The sequence below is a fragment of the Gracilinanus agilis genome, chromosome X (assembly GCF_016433145.1).
Source record: "Gracilinanus agilis isolate LMUSP501 chromosome X, AgileGrace, whole genome shotgun sequence".
NCBI lineage: Eukaryota > Metazoa > Chordata > Mammalia > Didelphimorphia > Didelphidae > Gracilinanus > Gracilinanus agilis.
Window position 1 is genome coordinate 58,181,632 of NC_058136.1, and position 16,530 is coordinate 58,198,161.

General features: G+C 52.0%; 1 protein-coding gene across 1 annotated transcript in view; it reads left to right on the forward strand.

Moving 5' to 3' along the window:
* Positions 1-16,530, forward strand: part of AMOT (angiomotin) — a 97,444-nt gene that overhangs the window by 17,595 nt on the left and 63,319 nt on the right. Inside the window, exons 6-9 of the mRNA XM_044682847.1 lie at positions 7,390-7,539; positions 8,406-8,596; positions 14,716-14,838; positions 15,521-15,771. Coding sequence (XP_044538782.1) covers positions 7,390-7,539; positions 8,406-8,596; positions 14,716-14,838; positions 15,521-15,771 — 715 coding nt within the window. The remainder of the gene's footprint in view (positions 1-7,389; positions 7,540-8,405; positions 8,597-14,715; positions 14,839-15,520; positions 15,772-16,530) is intronic.

Below are 16,530 nucleotides of genomic sequence, written 5' to 3' on the forward strand. Positions count from 1 at the left end.
CGGCGATCAGAAGGGAAGAGTAGTTTCAGGAGGGCACAGGAGTAAGTCCACACCCTACCCAGGACACACACACAGAGTTTGAAGGACACTCACAGTTGTTCGATGGCAAGACGAGATGCCACCATGCATTCATTTGCAGGGGTCAAATTTTCCTGACTCAGAAGGGAGCCCATTGAGGTGCCAAATGCTTAGGACCCTATTCCCATGGTTAGAAACAGGCAGTGGAAAGATTCTGATTGACTGGGCTGAGTGTCTGCCTACCCAGGTGCTGAGCCTTATCTTGCCTTCTGCACCCACCCCTGACTAGTTTTGAAAGTGTCATGCCCACTCTGCCCTCCCTGATGGCAAGGAAAAGAGTTCCGGGTTTTTCTAGAAGCATAGATTTCACACCAGAATGGTCTTTGGAAGTCTCAGAGTTCAACCGCTTCATTTTCCAATGGAGGAAACAGAAGGTCAGAAAAATGAACCACGTTGCCCCAGGACCTCGGTTTCCTCCGCTGTAAAATGGGCTTAAAATAACACCTCCTTCCCAGGACTGTTGTCATGAGCCTCAAAGGAAAGAACTTTTCAAAAGTGCTATTTAAGTATCAGTTATGATTTCTGATTGTTTCAGCTAATCAAGGGCATGCACTGAGTCTGCAAGGGAGACAGCGGAACATAGTGGAAAGAGCACACTGACTCAGAGGACCTGGGCTCAAATCCTGTCTCTGATGTGTGGCCTCAGGCGAATAGCGCTCCCTCTCTGGTCCTTAGATTCCGGAGGTTGGACTAGGGCCCTCCCACCTCCCACTTCCAGGTCTGAGATCCTAACGCTGGGGAGGGTACAGTACAAATGGAAACAACTGCAGTCAATAAAACATTGTAAATCGAGTGGGCAGTGGATGTGGAAGCTGGCAGAGTGAGCCAGGCACGGGGAGATGGGGGGCTGAGGAAGGAAGAGCTCCCGAGGAAGGTGGTTTGCAAAGGCCGAGGGCTCGGGCGAAGGCGAAGGCGCCGCCGCGTGAGGAAGGCAGTGAACCTTTCTTCTTGGAAAAGTGTGGCCCGGGCCAGCTGCAGCAGACGGGGGATTGTTTTGGGGGACGAGAATAATGCTGGAAATATTGGCAGAGGCCAGACTGTGGAGAGGCTCGAGTGGCTGGCTGAGGGGTTTGGACTTTATCCTGTATACAACGGGAAATCGTTGAAGGTTGTTGAGTCGAGGAGCGACTGGAGGAAAGGGAGGCTTTGGGAAGATTACCTTGGCCTCTCGAACAGGGGGGATTGGAAGGGGGAGACTAGAAACAAGGAGACCAGCTAGGAGGCTGTTGCAACAGGCCAGGCATGAGGCCTGAGTCATCATGTGGGAGCAAAAAGAGAGGGACAGATGGAGGATTTATTGCTGAGGAAGAATGAGCAGGACTTTTAATGATTGGGTTGGGGGGGGGGCAGGGGGAAGAGACAGGGAGGAATCGAAGCCAGGCTGACAGAAGGCGGAAGGTTCGCAGAGTCGGGGAGAGCCGGTGAAAATTTGGTCTCCGGCGTGTTTGGTGATCTAAGTGGTGTCTGTATTGGAGCTGGCTGCCGCCGGAGAGAGATTTAGGAGGCACTCTGGCATTCCTTCATTCTGTGGGAGTGGATGAGCTTCTCCACAGAGGAGGGGGCCAAGGACACCAGCCTGAGGGCCTGGGGAGGGAGTGGGGACGAGAGGAAGCAAAGCCAGGAGAGGAGGCAGAAGAGGTCAAGGAGGAAGGAAGCGGTCTGGAGAAGGCAATGATATGGAAACCAAAGGAAGGAAGAGAACTTGCAGGATGTTGGAGATCAAGGGTGTCAAAGGGCTCGGATAGATTAAAGAGGGAGAAAATGCCATTGGGCTGATTAAGGAGGCCATTCCTGAGCATGGCCAGAGATCAGTTTCAATGGAATAATGGGCCAAGGAGCCAGAGGGCAGAGGGGTTAAGGAGCGAGCTAGGTGGGAAGGCAGTGGAGGACAGGCTGGCCATTGGTCAAGGAGAGAACTGGCAGCTGGAAAAGGCTGAGGAGTGGAGGGTTGAGGGCTTGGTTTTTTTGCATTTCTGAAGGCAGAGGGAGGGGAGGACCTTGGGGAGGAGTGAGGAGGGAACCTAGATGGAAAGATACTGAGCCCAAAGCTGCCTGAGGGGTCAAGATCCTAAGGACAGAGGCTAGATGGATGGAGGCAAGGATGCAGGGTGGAGGGGTAACTCAGGAGAAATATAGCCCATCAAGGTCGGATTGAAGGAAGAAGATGGGAAAAGCAGTGCCACAGGTCGGTCTGTCTGTCTATCTGTCTGTCTGTGTCACACACACACACACACACACACACACACACACACACACACACACACGAGATTCCCTCTCTCAAAGAGACTTCTACTCTTAAGAGAGTTGCCTAGAGATGTGGCATCAAACCACAAGTTAGCATTATCTATGCTGTATCCCATGTTCAGAGGCAGGACTTGAACTCAGAGCTTCCTGGCTCCAGCGCTGTCTTTTCATTCATCATATCATGAGGAAGCACCTTCCTTCTGCTCTGGGAATCACCACGCCGATACCTAGGGCTTTGAAGCTTGCTTCAGAGTGTACCAGCACAGAGTCTGAGGGCCCTTTTTGTTGTTGTTCAGTCGTTTCCGTTGTGTCCGGCTCTGTGTGACCCCATTTGAGGTTTTCTTGGCAAAGACACAGGAGTGGTTTGCCACTTCCTTCTCCAGCTCATTTGACAGATGAGGGAACTGAGTTAAAACAGGGTGAAGTGACTTGCTCAGGTTCACACAGTTGGGAAGTATCTATGGGCAGATTTGAACTCAGGTCTCCCTGACTCCAGGCCTGGCACTCTATCCACTGCAGTGCCACCTAGGTGTGCCACAGAGTGCTTTTTTAGGCTCTAACAATTCTTTACAGAGCTTTAGACAAGGATGGGCCTGGGGTAGAATACAGCTTTAAACCGGAAGGGGTTTTTGACATCATCTAGTCCAACCTCCTCATTTGACTGAGGAAGAAACTGAGTCCCTTAAAAGGTGTATGCTATGTCGCAACCAGAAGGGAGCTTTGAGGTAGGCTGGCTAAACTCCAGACTGCTTTCCCGTCTCTCACCTTTCTGCCTCTGTATGGACTGGCTCTCCTGACTTGCCTTCAGTTTTTCAGAAAGGTCTCCTGCTTCAGTCTCTGCTCAGGTGTCTCCTTTTGGTGAGGCCTTTTCTGATCCCCGCCCCCACAGGTTTTTACCCCCCCCCCCCAAAGGACTTTCTTTGCATATATTTTCTGTTGTATGTAGGTTACACTTATCTCTTCCTAGCCTGGGTGCTTTGGGGAGGAGTCTCGGAGCAGTTCCAGCTTTTGCTGCTACTGAGCCGCCATCTTGTCTCTGCCGCCCCCGCCTCTCTTAGCACAGGCACTTTTGCTGAATCCAGTCTAGTGCCCTCATTCTATAGAGCAAATGGAGGTGCAGTCCACAGTAACCATAGAAGCTCAGCTAGAATCCAGGGCTTCATACTGTATTGTACCTCACTGCCAATTGCAGAAGCTCAAAAGAAACATGAGATGTGCATATCTGGAGCCATCTCCATCCCAAATGTTCGTGTGGGCTATCTGTGGCCACCCTGCGGTAGAACCTTCTGAGCTTGTATTGGTCTGATCAGCCGCAGCCATAGCCAGACACACCATACATAGACCCCAACGTAGCGATGCCATTTTGGTCCTCTGAGTATGAAGGCCAACAGCCAACCCCAATCCCAGGTCCCTTTGGACAGTAAGGACAGACTTCTTCTTGGGGGGCTCCCTGCTCCTTCGCATCACCTGAAGGAATGGTTGGGACCTTTTCGTGGCCATGTCTGAATGGCTCCCTGCCATTGGGACACAGGCAGATAGAAAGTATGGCCCTCAGGGAAATGGCATGTTGGAACAAAACTCACAACTCATAAGGACTCACCTCATCTCCACTTGCCTTCAAGAATCACTTCTCTTGGGCTTTGTGGCTTTGTTTTTATGCCTACAGAGCCACTTCCTGCGATTCTAACCCCAGTTCAGGAAGTCATTGAGTTTTGGGGAGTGACTTGAGTTTCTCTGCTTCCTGAAATAGGTTCCCACTGGGGGCTGCGGCTGGTAGTTAAGAGATAAGACTTAGGAGCCCCTGGGGTCAAGGAGAACACGTGCAGTCCCTTCTGATTCTAGGCTGAATTTCCCCATTTCCATCAACCTTGGAAAGAGGAAGCTCCTTGAGGGCAAGGCGTTTCTCTTTTTTCTTTGTATGCCCTGCTCCTAGCAGACCTGCTCCTCAAATAGCATGATCTTCAAAGCCCTTCACCCAGAGTCTGGCTTCTGTCCGGAGGGCATCCATCTGCTCACTACTGCCTTTCCTTAAACATGGCCTTTAGAACTGAGCATAGTCCTCCAAGTGTGACTTGACTTCAGTGGAGGCCAGAGGAATGGCCGCCTGCCTAGTTCCACCCCCTCAGGCCCTCATTAGCTGCCCTATTATATCATTTTTATTTTATTTTTTTTTAAACCCTTAACTTCTGTGTATTGGCTCCTTGGTGGAAGAGTGGTAAGGGTGGGCAATGGGGGTCAAGTGACTTGCCCAGGGTCACACAGCTGGAAAGTGTCTGAGGCTGGATTTGAACCCAGGACCTCCTGTCTCTAGGCCTGACTCTCACTCCACTGAGCTACCCAGCTGCCCCCTGCCCTATTATATCATGAAGCTCCCTTGATATCTCTTGCTGCTCTTCTTTCCCAAAGACTTGAAGGTCTGGCCAGGGTAGCCAGCTGTCTCTTTCAGGGACTGTGTGTGTCCATGAGATTTTGGTTTTAGTTTTCTGAGCTACTTATTTTTCCATCATAAGTCTGAAGTGCAGTATTTTTTGCTCGTGCAAACTAGACCTGGGTGAGTGCTGGTTACCTTTAATTGGCCAAAGGTGCAGGGACTGGCCGTGGAGCTAAGGAGAGAAGTCCCGAGGCCTTCTGAGCCCTGAGTCTTGTACAGAAGCTTCCAGATATGGGGAGTCCAGTTCTTGGCGGAGTGCTCCCCCATAGCTCAGGCCATCTTCTCAGACTCCTTATGTAGTTCCACAAGGGGCCGTCGCCACAAAGGGGCCAGCTTGTGCCCAATTTCCATTGGATAGGTATGGCAGAGGCCGGCAGAAAGTGGGACTTCCATTGGCTTCCTGGATGGCCCTTCATTTGGAACCTTTTTCAAAATTCTCTTTGGGTCAATTTGCATCTAGTCACGATGCTGCCTGGTTCCTTAGCAGCCCCCAAGAGACCTGACGGGGAAAGTATACATTAGGAGGGACCTGATGGGAGGCCCCCGGGTCAGGTTTTTTACCGACTCATTTTAAATATTGCCATCAGTTCCCAATGATTTCCCTTGGCCGAATGCTCCCTGGCAGTAAGGATAGCCAGTTAAATAAAAGAGATCAATGCGTTGGCCATGTCAGAAAATGTATGCCTCATTGCATGCCTGCAGCCCACCACCTGTCTTCACTGAAAGGGAAGAGACAGGCTTCATGTCAGTCCTCATTTTAGAGAACCCCCCCCCCAAGGTCTCGTGGTAGGGCAGAGACTGAACCTTCTCGGCCACCTTGCGCTACCGTGTTGGGATTCCTCGGTTTGTTCCCACCCGCGCCCTTGGCTTCGCCCATCCAAGGGGCTGCTCAGTTTCCCCTTGTGGCAAGAGGAAGCCTCTAGCCAGATTCAATTGGGGCTCTGCATAGGACGTGTTGTTTTGTGCCTCCTGGAACTTTCCAAAGGGCCCAGGACAAAAGATAGGAGATCAGTGTTATCCAGTGTTATCAAGTGGGGCCCTGAATGCTTGTCCCGTGACATGGCAGGTTAACTTGAGAGAAGCTGCAATAATGTGCCAGGGAAACAGTTGGCTCCTTCACCAGCCTCCTGGGCCTGCGACTGCAAACCGCCTCAGCCTGGCCTCCTCCTCACTGTGCCCTCAGGAGGAGGTGAGAACTGCCTTGCCCAGGGAATGATGCTGAGCTCCCTTCACCTCTCTGGTTCGGAGATCTTCCGTGCAAGGAGCACCCCCACCCACCCAGTGTCTCATCATTTCTTTTGTGGCCGTGGCTGGGGCATCGGAAGCATGAGCGACTTGCCCTCAAATGCCCACTCGTGGGCAAAGACCAGCCTTTTGGGGCTTCAAATTAGGTCAGCTGGGAGACCTTCCTTTTCTTCCTGGGCAAGCACAGCATATCTGGTGGGAAGGGACTGGAGAGATCTGGGTTCAGCTCCCGGCTCAGATGCCTCTGACAACTCTATGATTGTGGACAAGTCATTAGCCTCCCTGAGCACTGATCTTCTGTAAACAAGTCATGATCCCTGGCTGACTCTCAGGCTTGAGATGAGAGCACCTTGGAAACCTTAAAAGAAGTGTCGACCTATGAACACAGGCCTCCCGCACCCAAGGCCGGTAGCCTCCCGTATTCCAGATTCTGCTAGTCAAGGCGCCGAGACTGAGCCCCACTCTCAGTTGATCTAACTCAAAGGCTTACTGGCCAGAATACAAGGCCTTTTGGCCCCCACGGGACGGCTCAGGATACAGGTCTCCGTGAACACCTCCTGCCTCCACATTACATTTCTTGGTCCCTGCTATTTGGTTCTGGTCCAGGGAGGAATAGCAGCACTCACCCAGGAGAGGCCAGCCATTCCCAAATCTGGTCAGTGGATCTGAGGGGCCCTAAGGGGTTAAGGCTGGTCCTTTTTTCTCCTCGGGATGACCAAGGGCACTGGTCACTTTACAGATGAGCAGCTCAGGGGAGTAGCAGCTGGGTGGCTCAGTGGATTGAGAGCCAGACCTAAAGATGGGAGGTCCTGGGTTCAAATTTGAGCTCAGACACTTCCTCGCTGTGTGACCCTGGGCAAGTCACTTGACCCCCATTGCCTAGCCCTTACCACTCTTCTGCCTTGGAGCCAATACATAGTATTGATTCTAAGACAGAAAAGAAGGACTTAAAAACATTTTTTAAATGAGCTGCTCCAATTGGCTGAATGCTTTTTTTTAAATCCTTGGTTGTAAGGGACGGCTCCCTGGGAGGAGAGAGGGAAACAGGGAGAAATCGAGGCAATGTCAAGCAAAAGGTTTCAACAAAAACATATATTTTTTTAAAAGGCCAGTTACATCAATTGAGGGGAAGCAGCTGTCTGGAATCTGAGAACAGAGACAGGGGGTTGCCCGGATACGGGTGACACAGGGCTGCTGGAATTCTCAGGGGTTCGGGGTCCACATGTAGGGACTTGGTAGCCACTCTAGTGATTTCTGGCTGGGTCCTCCCCACACGTACTCCCTGGGAGTGAGGGGACAGATCATAGGGGGAAGGGGCTATTTGAATCCCAGAGGCAGAGTCGACTTGGGTTTGGGGCCCAGCTGAGTCCCTTCCAATATCTCCTCTTCAGCTTAAGAAGAAGCAAGTGTATGTGGAGAAGGTGGAGAAGATGCAGCAAGCCCTGGTGCAACTCCAGGCAGCCTGTGAGAAGCGGGAGCAGCTCGAGAACCGCCTCCGGGCCCGGCTGGAGAGAGAGCTGGAGTCTCTGCGCATGCAGCAGGTAAGAGGGACCCAGGGCCACTGGGCTCTCTGTCTACTCCTGGAGAGTTGAGGCCTGCGGCGCCGAGTAGCTTCCCTCCTGCTATCTGGGTTACTGGGCCACGCTTCCTTGTTCCCAGTTCATGCCAGTGGGAAGCTCTTCTGAAGGGAGAGAGGAGTCCCAGGTCTGCCATCTCACTTCCCCTGTGCCCAGAGCTGCCTTGGTAATGGATACCCAGGCACCGACAGAGAACTGTGCCCTGTACTGGTGTCACCTCCAGTCACCTCCTAGAAATCTGCTAAGGAGAAATGAATGCCTATAAGGGACCCTCGAGGGTATCTAGGCTTAACCCCATTGTTTTGCAGAGAGGGAAACTGAGGCTTAGAGACTTAAAGAGCTTTACCCGAGGTCATAGAGTGAATCAGTGGCAGAGCTGAACCTAGGACCCAAATCTGCTGACCTCCACCACCCCTCTCTCCTTTTCCTTCCCCCCCCCACCCCAATCATGTCTCCCTACTGTCTCAATGTCGAAGGGACACCAATGGTGGAAAGAGGTTTAGATTTGGAGTCAGAGGACCTAGGTTCAAATCCTGCCTCTGCTAAGTACTATCTTTCTGCGTGATTTTGGGCAAGTCCTTTCCTTTTTCTGAGCCTCAGTTTCCCCTTCTAAAATAAGGGAGTTGGGCTGGATGGACTGTAAGGTGCCCTGTAGCCCTCAACCTCGGTACCTCTGATGAAGGCCATTTTTTTTCTGAGGGTCTATTTCAGAGAGGTTCTGTCAGTGTGGGGTGGCCTGGGGACATCTTCAGGGCCTTTACCCCTGCCCAGAGAAGGTGAGCCTTTGCCAAGCAAGGGTTGGCCCTAATCTGGGGGCCTCTCCCTGCCAGCGTCAAGGCACCTCGCAGGCAGCCAATCTCTCAGAGTACAGTGCCGCGGCCCTCATGGAGCTACTTCGGGAGAAGGAAGAACGCATCCTGGCTCTGGAGGCCGACATGACCAAGTGGGAGCAGAAGTACTTGGAGGAGACAGTGATGAGGCAGTTTGCGTTGGAGACTGCTGCCACGGTGGCGGCCCAGAGGTGAGAGAAGGAGAGGCCCCGTGGGTCACTCCCTGCTATTGGCCAGCCCACAAAGGGCCATTTCTCAGGGGGCAGTTTGTGCCTTATTTGCTCCCCTTTCTGTCAGCCTTCCACCCTGAGCCTCTGATCTGATGATCCGATTCCCCTCTTCTCTCTCCATTCCCATCAAGCACCCTACCTTGGTGCCTTTATGTAGGCTGGGCCTCATGTTGGAATGCCCTCCACACTCCCCTCCACTTCCTTCCAGGCCCGGGTCAGGTGCCACCTTCTACCTTAGGCCTTCCTCAAGCCTCCAAGTTGTTCATATTTCTACCCTCTAGGATGGCTTTTCTCTTCTTTGTGGAAGAGGGATGGGGAATAAGCATTAATTAAGCACCTACTATGTGCCAGGCACTGTGCTAAGCACTTTTCGATTATGACTTCATTTGATGCTCACAACAACCTGTGACAAATAGAGGTTATGTGACTTGCCCAAGGTCACATACCTAGTTAGTGTCCAAGACTGGATGTAAACTCCTGACTCTAAGCCCGGCACTCCATCCACTGTGCCACCTAACTGCTCCTCTCTTTTTTCCCCTTTGTATCCCCAGTGCCTAGAATACTTTCGGGGTTTCTAGATCCTGAGGCATATAAAAGGTGCTCCATCAATGCTCAGCTTCCAGAGAAAAGCCAGGGCTTTAGATGAGAGTTTGTCAGGCTCCTCTCTCTGGGCTACTCGGGTTCTGCAGGTCGGCTGGGGGTGGGGGATGGGGGAACAGTTGCCTGGGCCAGTCTTCTCCAAATGTCACTCAGAAGGGGCCGTTGCCATTCGATAGCTGAGTAGTGTCCGAGGTATGCCCTGGGTTTGTACCGAACATGAAGCCATTCTTGCCCTTTGGGGAATGGTATTTGAAGGCCACGTTCCTGGCCACGAGTAAGCAGGCGAGCCCTATGGACACATGCCTGTCTCTCCCTGGAGGGGGGGGGAGAAAGAGGGGAGAAGTGGAAGAGAATTATTTTTCTTTTCCTTTATTGGTTATCCTTTGGTCGGTTATTCAGGAAGGGTAGGGGCCAGTCAGCTCGTGCCAGACAATGTGTCCCTCCTCAGCGAGACACATCTGATGGTTAGTCTGGGTGGGGTGTGCGAATTCATTCAAATCCAGTCATTCCAGAAGAATCCACCAAGCATCTACTCTGTGCAGAGATGAGAAGAGAACTGGCCTTTGGAGCACGTTTGGTTGAACTATTCTCCAGTCACCAAGCATTTGGCTCCTCCAGCTCCACTACTGTAGAAAGCGCTGCTATAAATAACCCGAGACATGTGGAACCTTGCCCTTCGGCTTTGCCCTTTTAGGGGAGGCGCCTAGTAGTGGCGTTTCTAGGTCAAAGGGTATGGCCAAGTCAGCTCTTCTGCAGCCCCTCCAACAGTTCCCTGCCCTGAACTTGCTCAGTGTGTCTAGTCTGAGAAGGGGAAGGTAAAACAGAGAGGCCGATGAACGTTCCATTCCTCTTCCCCGTAATTATTCAGTTCATTCTCTCTCTCTCCGAGTGGTTGAGATCTTGCCTGTTCACGTCCTTTGACCACACGCCTAATTTTGAGTGCTAGCACCCAGGGAACGTTTGAGTCTCGATGGCATTGAGAAACTCAGGTGGGGGGCCTTCAAGGCTCTCTAGTCCAACTTTCTCCTCTCCGGAGAAGAGAACCGAGGCACAGATTTGTCCAAGGTTCCCTAAGTAATAAATGGAAGAGCTGGGATTTGAACTCAAGTCCCATGTCCAGCTCTCAAGTCCAGAACCCCTTCTACAGCACCGTGCTATCTGTTACATTCAGGGCTGGCTCATCCAACGTCTGGCTTGAAAGCATTCTTTGGGTATGATGGGGACAGCAAGTCATCTCAGAAGCTAAGCCACCACTTCCTCTGCCTTTGTGTATGAGGAGATGGTTCCAAGGAATGGCTATGAGCGTGTGTGAGAAGTGCCAGGCTTCACCTCCATGCTGGGGGTAGCTACATGGCGGGAGCAGACCTGGGAGGGTTCCAGAACAGCGAGGGGCCATGCGCACTCAGAGATCAATAGCAGGAAAGTGGCCTTAACTTCAGATGTTGGCCAAAGCCTTGGGGCTGCCTCCCTATCAAATGGCGTTTTTCAACCTCCTGGATCCAACCAGTGTGTGTTGCTCCAAGATGGCTGATGACTGTCTTCCTTAACTGGGGTTCTCTTTGTTCTGCTGCCCTGCTAAGTTTTTTCTTCTTGTATCCCTTCCCTTACTAGATCTCACGTCAGTGAAGGCTACCCTCAGGAAGGTCTACCTCAAGTGTGGTGGAGTATTCTGCATGAAAGGTTTCTCTCTCATATCTAACTTCCCCATTTTCTTTTTGCCCAGAATTATTCCATATTTAATCAATTCTGTCTATAGTAGTTCAGTTGAACCATTAGAGAGAGGTAAGGGCTTTATCCAATGTACGCAAAATATTGGAGCCAAAGTAGAGCCCTAGAATGTTGAAAAGCTGGCTAACCAGCTCTCCTTGCTTATTTGCATATGCTGTTAGCAGCCACCAACAAATTCAGTTTGAGAGCCCAAACTAAGTATCTTATATCCCAAGAAATATCTTTTAGACTAAACACCAACTACCATTGGGTAGAATGTTTGTTTGCTTTGGTCTGGTGTGTCCACTTTCCTCCTCCTTCTGCTACAAAGTTCAGTCACTGTCCCTACAGACTCCCAACACCAAACTTTGAAAGGAGTTACACATCCCAAAAGGTCTGGAGCATTTCAACCTCCCTGCCACTTGGGGTTCCACTCCTAGTAGAAAATAGATACTGCTCGAGGGTAGGAACGGCTCCATATTGGCACACCTAGCACCCTGCCTGGCATTTTATGAGTGCCAGGGAAATTGGCTTAAAGCACTGGGTTGGGGGAGATGGAAGATCCCAGTCTTGTACTGCTTGTTACCTTTGTCAAGTCCCTCCTCCTCTCTGGTTGGATGATCAAGCTCTAATCCAGGCTGCTTAGGGGGCACCCTTCTTGTGCCAGGGGGCCTCTCTGATTGTTGCCTCCCAAGAATTCTCCCAGTGGCCCCGTAGTGGCGGGCTCCATTCCTGAGGTTTCCAGATGATCCATCTCGGTTAGCCGGCAGAGCTCAGGGCCGCTATAGTAGGCTCCTCCTCAATGCAAGTTGTAGCCGGCCCTGCCTGGGTCCAAACCTCCCGCGCCCCTCCCCCCTTGCTAGATTAGCCTTAGCCCCCTTCCCATAGATCATGGAGCATAGATTCAGAGCTGGGAGGACCCTTAGAGGTCCCTTGGTGCAGTCCCCTCGTTTGCTGCTGCCTTTTATCTACTCAGTCAGATGCCCAGGCTCTGCTGCTGCCGCCGGAGGCACCCTCTTCCTCCTCAGGGCCTCTGCTGCTCAGCAGATACTCCCAGAGGAGGCAGATGTGAACTCTGCTAGGAGCAGCTTGTCTACACGCTGAGAAGATAAAGTCCACGAAGGGCCCTGTAACTTCAGTGGAGGAGGGCCTTCTCCAGTGACGCCCATTGCCACCCTAGAAAGGTGTCCCCTGCTGCCAAGCCTCTCCCAACTTTATGAGGCTGGCCTGCAGGTGATAGACAGGCAATGGGGTGCCATGCGAGCACTTAAAAACTTGGCACAGACCCTTGCAAGAGCCTCTGATATGGCCCCCAAGGGCTGTGTCCCTTTCCTGCCCCCAATGGGAATTGCAGAACTTTTGATGAGGATGATTTTAAATCGCTGCAGCCTGGAGAGGATCAGTTGTAGCCTTCTTTCTGCTGGCCAGTTAACTGCATCCTGATGAGATGCTGGCCACAGGAATGATTGGGGTGTGGCTTAGTGGACAGTGTTGTCTTTAGAGCCAAGAAGATCGGAGTTCAAATCCCACCTTCGTTACTTACCAGCCATGTCCCCTTGAGCATGTCATCTCACTTCTCTTAGTCTCTTTGTCAGCACAATGGAACTCCTCCTTCCTACTTTATCAGCTTGTTAGGAGCAAAGCACTTTTTGGACCTTGGTGTGCTGGTCCTATTCTTAAAGAGAGCACAGGAAGTCCTCAATGTCTCAGTGAGTGAGGAAGTATCAACATCGATTCCAGGGCTCAGAGGACCATAGGGACTCCCTGACCCAAAGCTCCTGGTTTGCCTGGGCAGTGTGGCATTTCCTCCTCACATAGATTCCTCTGTCTCCCAGGCAGGGAAACCGATTCAGATGAAAGGGATTTGGGGCCTTGCCTGGAGTCACATAGGATCTAATGGATAGAACTCTGGAGCTGGAGTTAGAAACTCCTGGGTTTGAATCCCACCTCAGATACGTATTAGCTGTGTGACCCTGGGCCAGTCACTTTTTGTCATAACACGGCATGCCTAGGCTGCTAAGGCTCAGTGATGACACTGTGTCTATAAGGGTTCTGCAAAACCAAGTGCCACAGAGTCACGGGCCCATGATTACCACTGCCAAGGGGGCCCAGTAGGTGTTGCACTGGTCATGAGCCCCCGATGCCCCTCTCCCGTACACAGGTGCCTGTTTCTCTAGGGGTCCGGAGCAGAGAGGAGAAAAGAGGCACCGTAGTGAGTGAGTGAGTGAGTGCAGGCAGTGAGGGAGGTCCCAAAGTGCTTTCCTGGGTCCATTCTGGTCTCTCCCAACCTAGTTTCTCTCTCTTCCCCACTTTCTCCTCCCCACACTGCCTGATGCCTTCTTCAAACACACTGGAGGTTGCTAACAGCACGGACTCCCTTGGGCTCTTAGGCCTTGGGGGTGGGGTCCCCAGGAAGCTTCCGGAGCCTTCATCAGGAGGAAAGGCTCAGGCCCCTCCAGAGAGGGGTCAGGGCCTTAGTAGACCAGAGTTGGATTTTAGCAACAATAGCCACTGATCTGTGTTCATGTGCGTCAAGCTAGTCCTGGAGCCTAGAATTGACCGATTCCAAAACAGCTTCCCTTAACAGCCTGTTCCCAGACCGTAGCTTCAGGCCGAGAGCCCACAATGATGCTTTTTATTAATTGCTAATCAGCTGGGGAGTCAGGGTGCCTGGGGATAGGCTAGCCCAGTGGTTCCCAGACTTTTTTGGCCTGCCGCCCCCTTTCTAGAAAAAAATCTTCCTTAGCCCCCTGGAAATTAATTTTTAAAAAAATGTTAATAGCAATGAATAGGAAAGCTCAAGGCACCTGTGGTCATCACCGCTTCCCTGGATCGCTGCAGCACCCACCAGGGGGCGGTGGCGCCCACTTTGGGAACCACTGGAGCCAGAGCAGCAGGAACGTGCCACCCCTTTCTGAGGTGGGGTTCTAGCAGCTGAATAGTCACAGTCTTTGGGATAGTCTCATGTGTGGGGTGATAGAGAGACTCAATTGTAGCTTAGATGTGGCTGAAACTCCAAGACTGCCTTTTTTGTGGGGCCCATTCCCTGTTTGGGCCTTGCTGCCGCTCTCCCCAACCTTGCAGGTCTTATGGGACTCCTACCAGGCTAATAGGCTGGCCCTGTTGACACTAGCTTGACTGCAGAATGGGGGTGCATTCATGAATGGGGAGAGGGAAAGGAGAAAGGGAAGTTTCCTGCTTACTTCGGAGGCTAGGAGACAAGGGCCTAGGCCCGAGCTGAAGATTTGAGGAGTTGGGATGGGGAGGAGGGCCACTGTCTGAGGGGAAGCAAAGGCTTCTGGGCCTGTTTCCTGAGGATAGTTCCCGAGTCTCAGAAATATTTCTGAGTGATCTTTTTTTTTTTTTAAAAAAAAAATAAACCCTCACCTTCTGTCTTGGAGTCAATACTGTGTATTGGCTCCAAGGCAGAAGAGTGGTAAGGATGGGCAATGGGGGTCAAGTGACTTGCCCAGGGTCACCCAGCTGGGAATTATCTGAGGCCGGATTGGAACCTAGGACCTCCTGTCTCTAAGCCTGGCTCTCCATCCACTGAGCTACCCAGCTGCCCCCATTTCTGAGTGATCTTGCCCAATGTTACTGTGCTCAAAACTTAGCCAAGATGTGAGAACTTTGATGTGGAGTCCATAAGCACTCTATCACTCTATCACGTGGGTTGGCTCCAGGTTAGGCCTCTCTAGAAATCCCTCCAAAGGAAGAGAGTCCACCATGAATTTGTTGCCCTCCCAACATCCTTTTGCCATTTTGTCATCTAGGGACACAACCAGCAGCAGCCACTCTCCCAACACCAGCTATGACAAGTCCCTGGAAGCCCGTATCCAGAAAGAGGAGGAAGAAATCTTACTGGCCAACAGAAGATGCCTTGATATGGAGGGCAGGTACTTGGGGTGGGGCAGCCGTCATCTGGATTCCAATGGACCTGGGACCATGGTTGACCAGATGGATCCATAGTTTCACCACAGCTGTGAAACCTGACAGAATTTAGCTCTCTCTCCCACCTTCCCCACCCTCTGCTCCCTGAACCCTGACATCAGAAAACTAGGGGAACAACACCCGGCCTGGTGCTTTTCATTGGGCCGATGCCTTGGCCACGGTCAGATTCTCTTTTCTTCTCCTACCGATCTCTGGTTATTTAAGTTAGAGGGGTGAGAAAGTAGATCCCCTAAAGTGAGAAGCAGAAGCCGCCCCTTCTCTTCCTAACCACGGAGCAGATTGTTCTGAGCTGGCATCCCTCCCCAGGCACCGGCAGCTCTCAGTTGACGCCTTGGTGTACCCAAGACTGCTGGCCTATTGGGAAGAAATTTCCCATCCTCTGTCCCTGTTACCACTGTCTAGCTTTCCTGTTCTTCTCACAAATAGCCCACAGTTGCTCATTTCCAGTTCGGCCACAGCTTGCCCAGGCAATGGGGCATGTCTTCTTCCCTTGTATTCCTCTGTCCCGCCAATGACACACGCGTACTAGGTGCATGCAGCAGGGCCACGGTTCCCCCGGGAGCTGTCTCCACGTGCCACCCCAGAGCTCAAAGCCCAAAGGCTGTCTTCCTGTGTTTTCTCTAACAGGATTAAGACCCTCCATGCCCAGATCATCGAAAAGGATGCCATGATTAAGGTTCTCCAGCAGCGCTCCCGGAAGGAGCCCAGCAAGCCTGAACAGCTGACACCCATGCGCCCAGCAAAGTCTCTGATGTCTATTTCTAACACCGGCTCAAGCTTGACCCCTCACTCCTCCACTGTCAGCAGCACCCCCATCATGGAAGAGAAGCGGGGCAACAAGAGCTGGAAAGGGAGTTTAGGTAACAAACAGGGATGGAGTACTGAGAGGGGAGCTGTCTAACGGCAAACAGCGAGCTTGGGGGGGCCGCCAGCAGCATTTGCAGGAATTCCTTCCTTGTCTGACACGCACGGCGGCGTCCCTCAGGTCACAGCCTGGGACTACTAGGGAGGAGGCTTGGGCATGCCATTGGCAATGCCAGCCGGCCAGGTCCTGGGTCCACTTTAACCACGGAGGCCTTTTCTGGCCTCTTCAGGGCAGTTTCCCCTGAAGTGAAAGCTTTGCAGCTTGCTAGGAGAACCCAAAGGATCTTACAAGTCCTCTTTGATACATGAGACAGGTAGGGTTTGCGACTCCTCTAGCACAGTGAGGGGCCAAAGGGAAGGAAATGCTCCTCTGTCAGTCTGTTTCTAAGGCGACTCTTTCCAAGTTTCATTGTACTGTATCCTACTCATTGTACTCATCAGATTAGGAATAATGTCGAGCAACCAGATAGAACATTTCAGGGGGCCCCATCTGGCCCAACGGCCATAGTTTGCCCATCACTGCTCTAGCATGTGCTGCTTCTGAGGGCAAGGATGGAAGACGAGAAGCTCTTCTCTGGCCCACCTCCCATGGCCAGAGAGAGCACCCAGCCCAGCAACTAGGAAAATGGTCAGAATTCCATTGGTTTCAACAAACTGGGTGGAATCCTGGGGCTCCAAAGCCATCCCAGTGGCCTGGATGCCCCTTAAGGGCTGGGACCATTTTGTTATCTTGTCTTTGTGACCTTGGGGCCCTCCCCTCCCTTCCCCTCTTC